Source organism: Rhinolophus sinicus, chromosome 1 (genome assembly GCF_057876585.1).
Source record: "Rhinolophus sinicus isolate RSI-liver-muscle chromosome 1, RSI-T2T, whole genome shotgun sequence".
Lineage (NCBI taxonomy): Eukaryota > Metazoa > Chordata > Mammalia > Chiroptera > Rhinolophidae > Rhinolophus > Rhinolophus sinicus.
Genome location: NC_142501.1, coordinates 15,841,056 through 15,852,584, shown reverse-complemented (window position 1 = coordinate 15,852,584; position 11,529 = coordinate 15,841,056). Strand labels below are relative to the sequence as shown.

The following is an 11,529-nucleotide window of genomic DNA, read 5'->3' as shown; positions in this document are numbered from 1 at the left end:
GCTGTTCATTCATCCATGCCAAGGGCTTCAGCAGCAGTCTACGCAGCAGTGCCTCCTGCACACTTTTGCGGGCCTACTTGCCCGTTGTTGCTACTGGACTACTGGGAAGTTGTATGAGCACTTCATGTCACCTTTCCTTGGCTGCTAAATCTTCCCTCCTCCTACCACTCCCCTCCCCCGCATTGGACCATCTATGAGAGTGGCATCAATAGCCCAAGTCAGAAAATAGACATCACCCCTCCTTGCCCCTCACTGGCCATGTCCAGTCAACACCAAGGCTGGTGGGTATGGCTGCCTCAGTTTCTCGACCTCAGTCATGGCTCCCTGCCCCCACTGCCATGTCTCTATTTCAAGCCATCAAGATCTCTCTTTCTCCCAATGACCTCCACCGCTCCTGCGATCACACTATGACCACTGGTATCTCCATAACACAAGCCCTATATGCTCAAAACCCTTCCAGGATAAAGTTCTTAGCATGACCCTCCTGATCTGATCCCTGCCTTCTTCCCAAAGAAATCACCTATTCCTCTTTCCTCCCCTTTCATGTGCAGCCCCCTCAAGGTCCAACGCCCAAACATACCACACATGCTCTCCTCTTTGCCCTGGCCTGTCTGGGATACCCTCAACCCCCTTGCCTGGCTTAGTCGTCCTGGAGGATGCCTGCCTTGATACCAGCCGCCGGGGCTCAGTTTCGTGTCCCTCATGTTGGTTCCCAGAGCACAAACACTCCCCACCACAGACCTGTGCTATATTTGTTTTAGATTTCGAGCTCCTGGAATATAAGAACTGGATGGTTCATCATTTTGTCCAAGGGCAGGAGACCCACTCTGAATGCCAGTTGTCCTCTCTGATGGGACAGCAATAATAGTTATGTTAGTTGTATTGCGTGAATTAAATGAGAATGCGTGAAAACGTCTGTCACAGTGAAGCAGTTAAAATCAACACACAAAGGGTAAATGGTAGCTGTTACTATTATAACCACTATTAGCATTAAATCTAAACAAGCATTGTATGGAAGTTTGAAATAGTGAGAAAAATGCATAAAATCATAGTGGACACAACTCAATGAATTTTCACAAGTGAACACACCCTGGTCACCAGCCCCTAGATAGCACTATTTTAAAGTTCAAATGGTAGCTTTTCAGAGAGGCTCTCCCTGGTCCCACCCCTTACATAGCACTCATCACTGGACAGCCTATATAATCCAGTTGTACATTTTGTATATTGTCTACCTCCCCTCACTCCGATGTGAGCTCCAGGAAGGCAGAAAGAGGTTTTCAGTCTATTTTGTCTACCGCCCTATCCTCAGCTCCCAGAATAGTGCTGGGCATATAGTAGATGCCCAATAAACATTTGCTAAGGAATGAAGGAATAAGTGCTTATTTTCACTTCTTTAAGCTCCAGGGTGCTGAGGCACAGTCGTGGCTGAGAACTGCTGCCCTCCCAGATTAACAATGCAGCGCAGGGACCCGCCGCACCCCACCTAGTGCGTCCTGAGCTGCGCAGGGCATGCACCCGACCCTGCGTGGCCCACTTGCTCCTCACGTCTCCCCGTGAGCCCGGCCCACCCCACCTCCATTTCGCGTGTATAATAATAAAAATGAGAGGAATAGTAACAGCCATAATAATAGTCCCTTCGGCCCTCTGGAGACCCCCCGGATCCCCAGCACCCCTCAAGGATTCTTCCAGGGAACCAATGCACTCAGATTGGAGGCAGCTCTCCAGCGTCTGAGGACCATCTCCCTGCATCTGGTCAAGCTCCGGGGCCGTCTTCTACCTTGGGATAGGCCTCTGCTGCCGGCACAGGAGACTCAGCATTCGCCCCATTTCGCCTAAGGAGAAATTGAGGCTGCAAGCGGTGGACTTAGCCGCTCAGCTCTTCTAACTCCAAAGCCCCACGGTCTTTGCCGCCACACACATCACGACAAGCGGTGACTGCCACCGTCGCCTTCCATCGCCAAAGGTTTTCATCGACCCCTTTCCCTTCACCAACCATCGCAGCCGGAAAGAAGGTGCCTGGCTCTAAGCATACAGCTGCGAACAAAGTTCCTGCAGAGACAAACGGATAATGAGCCAGGCAGCGGCCAAAATAAGAGAAGACCTCACAGAATGGTCAGGCGCAGCCACTCCGAGGAGTGGACACTTAGGTGAGACCAGCGTGGTGGGAAGGAGCCAGCCACGCGGGGCCATGTTGGGAGGGGCAGATGGTAAAGAGAGTTGCAAGTAGAGGAAACAGCAAATGCTCAGCTCCTTTTACATCCACGGCCTCGTTTAATCTTCCCTGAAACTTTGTGTCTTTGCCCCATTTTACAGACAAGGAAGCCGAGACCAAGAAGATTAAGGAATTTACGGAGTGGGGATTCGAACCCAGTGCTCTGAAATATGCCAGGCCTGGGCTCTGTCCAGCCCTCCTTCCGTGCCGCCTCCTTCCTCCCGCACCGTGACCTTAACTCGACACGTGCTGGCCCCTCGCCCCCCCACACACATTGTCACACTTAGCCCCGCTTGAGGAGGTCGACGGGGTGTGGCTTTCCGAGGGACTGCGGGAAACCGCGCCCAGCTTGGGGTCCGGGTTAGAGAGCCCCCCTCGCCCGGCGTTAGGGACCCGCCGCCCGGCCCGCCCCTTCCGCGGCCCGGCCGGCGCTGCCTCTGTCCATGGTCAAAGCACCCGGGGTGATCCGCCTTTCTCTTCCGCCCGCCGAGTCCCATTCATATTCTAATCACAGCGCGGCCGGCCCGCGAACGGCCACTTTATCGGGGCCCTCAGAGACGCAGTCTGCCCCCACCCCCGACACTTCCACTTCCAGCCCCCCAGCTCCTCGCCCCCCTCTTTCTGTACTTTAAACTCAGCTGAGGAGGGGGACCCTGGGAAAAGCGCGTCCCCACTTGGACGCCGGGGCTTCTCACAAACTTGGAGGCTGGCGGGGACAGGCGGGGGGGGGTAAGGGGGGCGAGAGCGGGAGGACGGAGGGAGGGACTGAGACACAGACAGACTGACAGACAGAGTTACGGGAAGAGGCGGGGAGGGGGGTGTCAGAGTGACCAAGGGGGATAGAGACAGAGAGGGGCCGAGTCCTGGGGAGAGACAAAGAGACGTGGGGGCAGGGGCTGGACAGAAAGACAGGCAGCCAAAACCGAAGAAAGAGAGAGACACAGAGGACGAGAGAAGGACAGATGAGAGGCAGAGACAGGGAGACAAGCAGAGAGAGAGAGGGAGACAGGGAAAGGAGAGCGACACGGTGAAGAAGGCAGACCCAGAGGAAGACACAGTTCTGGAGGAGAACCCACACTCTCCTTGTCAAGCAGCCGTCTCACCGCCCAGGTTGGGGCTGAGGTTTTAGGGCTACAGTTCCCCTTCCCCTGTGCCCGCCTCAGCGGTCTCCTCCACGCGTGTCCGCGGATCCGCGTGGAAGGGATCAAGGCAGACTTCCTCCCGCATTCCCACAGCCCCCACTCAAAATTCAGCCCGGGACCCAACGGGGGGTGGGCACAAGAAGAGAGGCAAAGGAGTGGGGCCCACTCGTGGTCGCGTAGGCGACGCCCCAGGCTCCCCGGAGTCCCCTGTCGCCCCCCACCCACCCCGCCTGCGCCTCGCCTGGCCGGGTCCAGGGAGGGGTGGGGAGGGGAGAGGGGGCCGCATCTAAGCCAATTTTGATTTCGCCTATAATGAGTGCCGGGCGAAGGCTGGAGAAGGCCTCTGGAACTTTAAATAAGAAAAACGTTGCTAATGCTATAATAGAAGGGGGAAGTCGGAGGGCTGGGATTGCGTCGCTCTGAGCCCCCCTTTTCGGAGGCGGCTTTTCTTATTCAAAACAGGCCCACAATGGGCTTCACAGTGCGCCTCGCCACGGCCCCATCTGACGAGCGGCCATTCATCAGGCCGGCTGGCCTATCAATGACATTGCTCCCATCGGGGCTCCTATAAAATGATGCTTTTTCCCATGAAACATCCGCAAACATTTTGACGGGTTTGGCTTTGCCCGGCTGGATTCCTGAGTGTCCCCTCGCTCGCTCGCTCTTTCTCTCTCCCCCTTCTCCGCGCTCTCCCTTCTCCTCCTCTTTCCTCTTTCTCTTTTCTTTCTTCTTTCTCTTTCTTTTCCTTGCCTCTTTCATCCTGTTGCCCTTGCATTCTCTGCGTCCCTCCTTCTCCTCGCCTCCCTCCCTTCCTCCCTGGGCGTCTCTAGCACAGGGGACCCCCAAACATCAGGACTTTTGGGGAGCGCCTGTGCTGTCCATGGGAAGAGCATGCATTGTGGGTTACTGGAGGAACCCGACATGGATTCCACAGGTTAGTCCTACTGGCTGGGGTTGGGGAAGACATTGGGAGGGAAAGAAAAGGGAGAAGGGGAACTTCAGAAACAGTTGCAAAAAGTTCAAAAGGGTCAACATGACAGTGGAACCCCAGGAAATAACGGAGAGTGTGCAGAAGTTTTCAGTCCTGTGCGATGTGTATAAGTGGATGCGTGGAAGTGTGTGTGTGTAAGCGTGTGTGTAAATGTGTGTGTGTGTGTGCACGCGCGCGCGCGCGCTGACGAGCGCGCTTTCGCTTGCCCTGGACACAAAGTTACGTAAAGATTCGCTGGCTCGCGGCGAGCTCGGATGCCACTTACAGAAACTTTGCGAGCCGACTGGCCCTCCCGGGCACGGCTCCTCCCCCAGCTTTGGAGGCCTCGGAATAGCGGTGCGCTCTAGGGCTGGTAGCGAAGGCCGGGAAACCCAGCGGAACTCCCCAGAGACGAGGGAGGGCGAAGACTTCGCACAGTTCCTAGGAGGTGGGGACCGCGACTCAGGATGGTGGAGATGGAGACGCGCATCTAGAGGGAGTGGCGGCGGCTAACCCGGTGGTCCCAGGAAATCCACGCCCCATCGGGTGGTGGGAGCCCCAGGCTGTCCGAGGCCGGGTGTAGCCTCCCTGCCGGGAAGGGGCACGCAACGAGGCGCTCCGCTCCGGGCTGTAATTCTGTTGGAGGGAAGGCGGGACGCAGTGCGGCCGGCGAGGCCTGGCGGTGGGGTCTGCAAACTGCTCGGCCCTTTGGGGCTGTTGGCTGTGGTCGCCGGGTTTTGGGGTCTCTGAGATCCGTGAAAACGGAGGAAGGACGCCAAGGAATCTCTTACAACGAAAAAGGACGGCGTCTCGGTTCTTTCTCCTATAGAGCCTTCGCTACCTCCCACTTCTAGCACCTTTGGAGGACCGCTAAACTTCTAGATCTGAGTTATGCTTCCTCTGTCCCTTCAAGGTAGAAGTTCTTTGGAAGTTCACCTCCTCTCCCGGCCGTAGTCTCCGAACCAGTTCACTCCTGTCCGGGCTCGGCTGCAGCTTCGGGGTTTCTTGGGGAGATGAAGTTGGGGAGAGGCAGAAACGGGGTGATGAGCGCAGCCTGGGCCGAGGCGGCAGCTTGACTCCAGGCTTGGGAGGATGCCTAGGAGCATCCGCTTCTGGGCTTTGAAGCGCGAAGCAACAAGTGCCTTCCAGCCTCTGCCATCCCTCCACACACGCACGACCCTGCCCTGAGCAAATAAACACCACACGAAGGTGTCCCCACTTCCACCCCAAAGCAGGCTGAAAATGGATGTGGGGAGGTGGTAGAAGTCATCCGGGCATCGCCCCAGATAGTCTTTCTTCTGTCCCTGTAGACAGATTTCCAGCCCCTCCGGGCTTCTGACGATGTCAGAAACACCCCCCCACACACACACCACCACCATCGCTTTGGCCAGGGGCATCTTCGGTGTTCCAGGATTCTTGTCTATCTCTGATTCCAAGAACCAGTCCCTCTTCCATTGCGCTCCCCCGAGTGGGTGTGGACCCCCTGAGATTGGAGATAAGCTGAGCCCCAAAGTCCTTCTTACTACTCGCAATGACAAACGAAGGCAAGAAGAGGCGTTTCCTGCCGCGGGTAGGAGACAGGCACCCAGAAAGGGAAAGAGCCCCTCTCAACATATTTTTATGTCAAGTGTTTGCGCCACTGCACACCAGCTGTGCACCCCCACTATAGATACTAAGATCTTTGAACAAAATTAACCCCATATCTGAATTGTTTGCGGCCACGTACTGGCAAAGGGCCCACGCAGGGACTTAGGGTCTCTGCACCCCACAGCCGCCATGGCCCAGCTAGGGGGTTTAGTCTCCCCTTCCACACGACTGGGGCGTTTGCGTGCGTTCTTGGGGCTGTGAAACGTTCTATTTTCTGTCCTCCACGCAGGTCGTGGTGGTGGGAGCACCTGGTCCTTTTACCTCAACTGCAAACGCCCCAAATAGGTTCTGAAACCGAAGTCTGTTCCCCCATCCACTCTCCTTCTCCTTTCGAGAATCGGAGACATCCCTAGATAGCCATCCTAAACTCAAAACCAAAAGTTTTGGGAAATAGTAGTGAGAAGAAACGACATGAGGCGCACCAGGTGACACCACTCGGGCCTGCAACACCGACGACTAGGAAGAGCGGCTTGGCGCGGTCCGGTCCGGGAGCCTTCCCTCACCTCCCTTCCAGAGCTTAATCCAATTAGCTTTTCTTGTGAGTTTCCCTTGTTATGTAAAGGTCCTTACTCCCGGCTTGCGGAGATTGGCGCTCCATGGAGCAGTTCGATTCTGCTCCTTTTACAGCATATCCCGCGCGACCAGAACCACGAATACTATTATTATTGTTTCATTTCGAAAGGGCTCGAACAACCGATTCGCAGCAAGTGCTGGGCGAACTCGGGAGCGTCCAGGATCAGAGAGGCTGGCGAGCCGGGCCTCCGTCCCCTACTCTTAAAAGGAAAATCCCCGCAAAGTGCCTCGGGCCCGAGAGACCAGTTTTGCAGGGGCCGGGGCTCTAGTGATCTGCCTTGGGGCCACTTCAGCGTGACCTGCGGAAACGCGCCCCTTTGTTCCTCGTACGGAGCCGGTAATATATTCCTAGAGTTTTTCCCAAATACTCAACAAGTGTGGGGCCAAGACAATAGCCCCGTCGGGGGAGGCCCAGGAGCCGGCGCGCGCCTGCTGGGTCTTCAGCTCGCTCTCGGCGGAGCGTGACAAAGCAGAGCCCCTCTCCGGGGAGACTGGCCGCACCGCCGAGCTCGGGCAGGCAGCGCAGGCCGCAGGCGCTCGCGTGGGGCCTTCGACTTCGCATCCGGCTGTGCACCCTTTGCAGGTGGGAGGCGGGCGCAAATCCCACCCGGCCCGCGCCGCAGCCCCACGCCGCATAAACGCGAGCACACTGTCCCGCTTGGCCCACCCTACCCACGCAGGCCGCCGGCGGCGCCTAAGTGTTTCTGGCGTGTGGGTCCAACCGGGGTTACGCTACCCAGGCGAGCGTTGCTCAGTTACTGAAGGTAACGGAAAATTCGAGAACGAGAGGGAAAAGTAGATAGAATTTTAGGCCACCGAGAACTTCTGCAGAGTGGGCGGGGGCCAGGTGAGTCGCCTACGCAACAGAAGGGTTGTTTCTCTTTAAACGGGATGGCGCTTTAGAGAGGGGCAGTGCTGAGCCCGAACTGGAAACTTCTGCCTTTAATTACTGTCCCCATCTTCAGAATACAGAGCTGGGACGGCTCAAGTACCCCTGGAGCCGGATTTGAGCCCCTGGGGCCGCAGCGGCGGGAAGGCACGCTGGTTCACAGGTGCGGGCTCAGGCTCGACCTGGTTCCGTGGGCCCCCAGGTGAGGACATTCAGTGGCCTAGGCTCGGGCCCCACGGGGCAGAGAACACCCGGGTGGGAACGGAGCCCGGGCCTCCTCCACCCTCTCCTAGGCGCGGCCCTAGTCGAGGAGCCGCCTTCCCGGCCCCAGTACCGGGTCTGTGGGCTCGGGAGAGCAAGGGGCAAGGGGTCTGAGCTTTGACCCCCGCGTTCAAATCAGACTGTTTCTCCCTCCAAGTGTGTGTGTGTGTGGCCGGCGAGAGAGGCTTGCGCGCCCCCACCCGCGCCACCTGCCAAGCGCCGGCGTCTGGATTTGGTAGCAGGTCAAGCGAGAGCCTCGTGGTCCCGGGGTCCCCAGGCCCGGGGATTCCAGCCTTTGTCAGCGCGGTACCCGGGTGTGATGACCCGGTCCTGGGAGCCCCGCACCCGACTCCGTGCGGCGGCCCAGGACGGTGCGCTTTCCCACCCGGCCTGAAGGACCTGGAGATCCGGAAAAGTTTGCAGGGGCCGCCTGCGGGGTAGGCCCTGGGATTTCCATAGCTGCGCCTGCCCCCTTCCCAGCGCGTCACCATGGAGACTGTTGGAAGTTGGTGGCGGAAAACAGACCCCGCGCAAAAGCAAAATATTATGAGTGCAGTTGGGGTGACTTCTGGGGGGCGGGGGACCGGAGGGCATGAGCAGGAGCCAGAGGCCGACAACAAAGGGCCGAATGCGAGTTGGAGAGAGGAGTTTGCACAGGGCCTCCCCGCCGCTCAGTGAGAGCTGGACCGTCCTGCTTCCCAGGGGCTCTGTGGTCTTTAATTTCTCTCCAGCAGCTACACCTTTTCTCAAGCCCCTGCGCATCCTCCCGCCCACCCCTCCTCTCCGGGTTCTCTTGCAGCCTCCCTCACCATCTTGAGGTTAGGCGCCAGCTGGGCAGTGCGCCCACCTGCCCCAGAGTCACAGGCTCACCAACGTGAAAGGTTCTGGCTTTTCTTCCCCACGACCCGTGGGTCGCCCAGGATAAATTCTCACCCCCCGTCCCTTTTCCAACCAGATCTGAAAGGATGAGGAGACTGGATAAGGCGGGAAAGAGAAGAGAAGGAGGGCCTGTTCAGATATCTTGGATGGGGGCTGGTGGAAAGGAGATCTTGTGTGACTTTTTTTTCTCTGTGCAGTGGGAAAAACTGAGTTATAATTCCGACTCAGCCACTTGTAGTGTTAGTTCAGGCAAATCTAGCCTTTCCAAGGTTAGTTTTCATTGCCTGTAAAATGAAGGATGAAGACAGCTCACAGTCTGGGATTCTCTGACAAGTTAGACGTATCCCTCTCTACTCTAGAATCCAGGAAGCATCTTTGAGTTTCCTGGAACTATGAACTCTGATCCCCTGCACAATTAGTGAATCTCTCCCCAAACTAATAATAGACTAAAATATTTTAAGAAAAGTCACTTAGGATTTTAAGAATCAAGAACCTTGGATAACCATTTGAAAGGCCTATTATTTACTTTCTCAATGACACCTGAGGGTTATTTCCTTAAGTCTTTGGCCAATTCTTTGCATCCCAAAAGGATTTACTAAAAGACACTAGCTATTATGGGGCAGTACCCAATGTTAGTTTAGGAAATACTGAAATGCCTGGAGATGATGAAGCCAGCATCCCAGACTGGCACATAAATAATGGTCAGTGTGGTGAAATGTTGCCATCAAAGGAAAACCAGACTGTCCCCTTTGCTCAAGCTTTCAGAAAGAGGTGAGGCTATTCTCACACTTAGCCATTTCTCCAGGTGATAATTTCAGCAGAGGAGCCCTTCCCTTCTCCCAGAAACTGTTGCCTTATCTGCAAATGAATGGATTGGCTGTAATGATCAGTATGGTCTGTCTAAACTTCTGCCACTCAATTCCATGCCTGTGTTCGGATATGTCTCCTGGCCTATATGTGAAATCTGCCTGGTACTTTGTTTATAAAGTCATTTTATGGTCATTGATCTTCACAGGTGCTTCACGAGAGGCATTATTGTGACCTGCGTCAAACACAGGGTGTCGCTTTCATTTCCAAAAGTGTAAGATAGTGATTCTAAATCCAATTGGTGTGTTTGTTTGCTTTAAAGGCTGAGAAGGTGTGAAATGGTGACATCAAAAGTTGAGATACTGGATGGCAAGTCTCCGCGTGTGTAGGCAGCTGAGAGCCCCTCCTCCCACAGGTCACTGGGGACACTCGTTTGTCCCTCAGGGTTCTAAGGCTCTGTGGGATGTTGTTCTTACCCCTTCCACTCTATATGTCTTTGCAATTTTATTAAGGTTTATGGGAGAGAGAATGAACTCAAAGACAGATTATTTGGACGTGTCAGACAAAAGTTAAAAAACTACTTTGGGACTCGTGTTCTATTGTGTTATGCCATTATAGCACCCTGAGCCTTCCACCGGTAATTTATGGGGACAGCTGGCTTCTCCTCCTGTCTTTGTTTAATTGAGGAGCATCCTGAGATTGCAAGGTGAGCTGTTAAAAACCGTTTCCTATCCCACCTACTTATGTGTGCTTATCAGGATTTTAAAATACTCTGCTACTAAAACAATACACAGAAATTAATTTGGTACTGAAAAAAGACAATTCCTGTCTTACTCCTGATTTTGAATGCTTGAGTTCATAATCCGATTATCCCTCTTGTTCTTATTGATTAGCTTTTAAAAATAATTTTACATATTTGACCATACAAATTCGATTTAAAGCCATAAGTTACAAATTTGACCTATTTTATACATTGGAAATGGTTTGTAAGACATCTTTTGAAAAGAAGGTTCCACTTCTAGAAAAAACAACAACACTGATTTGAAATATATAGTAGAGTAAACTTCTTCCTTCCTCCAAAATTGATGTGCCTAAAACCCAAGCTTCTTTCTCCCCTGGCCCCTCCCCCCCAACTCCCAGCTATTATCACCAATGAAAGCATGGTACTTACTCTCCACCCGCTTCTCACCCCTATGGCTTTATCAGTGCTTCTGGCCCACTTGAGCACAAGAGAACATCTTTTAGGCCCTGTGTACTATTTACTTTTGCTGCTTAACAGATCACTTCAAAACTTAATGACTTAAAACAAGAACCATTTCCTTAGCTCACGATTCTGTGGGTCAGCAACTTGGGCTAGGCTCAGCTGAGTGGTTCTTCTGGTCTCTGCTGGGCTCCTTCAGGCATTTGTGGTCAGCTGCTGCATGAACTCTGCTGATCTGGGACGTGCTCCCGCCCATGGGATCCCCTGTCTAGGACCTTGGCTGAGATGAGCTCTGCTCCACATGGCCCCTCACTGCCCGACAGACGGATTAGTTGGCTAATCAGTCTTGTTCACATGGTGGCAGCAGGTTACCGAGAGAGTGGAAGTGTGTAAAGCCCCTTGAGTTCCTAGCCAGACCTGCTAAATATTGTTCCTGCCACATTATTGGCCAAAATAGATCAAAGGCCATCTGGGGAGATTCAGATATCCTGGCCATTGGAGAAAAAAATACTTTGGGTGAATTTATCAGAGGTTTTATTCGGTCTCATTCACTGAGCACTTATAGGTGGCAGACCCTGGGAATGAAGAAAGCCGAAGTCCCTGCTGTCAAGGACTTTAGAATGTATTTGATGAGTGAAGATATGGACATACTGAGAATGATGAACCCTCCAAGGGACATAAAAATAGTCCTCTTGGAGCCTAGAAGGAAGGATGCTGTATCTTGTTGAGTACCTACCATGTGTCAGCCCAAAACAGGCACTGTGTCACACTTTTGCCATTTAAGTCTTACCACGATTCTGCATTGTCCATTTTTTGGATGAAAGAGAGTCTGGACCTTGCCTGGGGTCACAACTTGTACATGGCAGAGCTATATTGGAGACCAGACTGGGGAAGCCCGTTCTCTTGCCCCACCCAGCCCACTGCATCTGGGCACTGCTGGAGTGCCAG

General features: G+C 54.1%; 1 protein-coding gene across 3 annotated transcripts in view; it reads left to right on the top strand.

Annotated features, from left to right (window-relative positions):
- The first annotated feature begins 3,825 nt into the window (after positions 1-3,825).
- The window catches only part of RFX4 (regulatory factor X4), a 137,193-nt gene continuing 129,489 nt past the window's right edge, over positions 3,826-11,529 (top strand). For 2 of the 3 annotated variants that reach the window (XM_019728444.3, XM_019728445.3), the window contains exon 1: positions 3,826-4,288. In XM_019728444.3, the coding sequence (XP_019584003.1) occupies positions 4,246-4,288 (43 nt within the window). In that variant the 5' untranslated portion in view covers positions 3,826-4,245. The remainder of the gene's footprint in view (positions 4,289-11,529) is intronic. The other variant, XM_019728443.3, reaches the window with a different exon arrangement.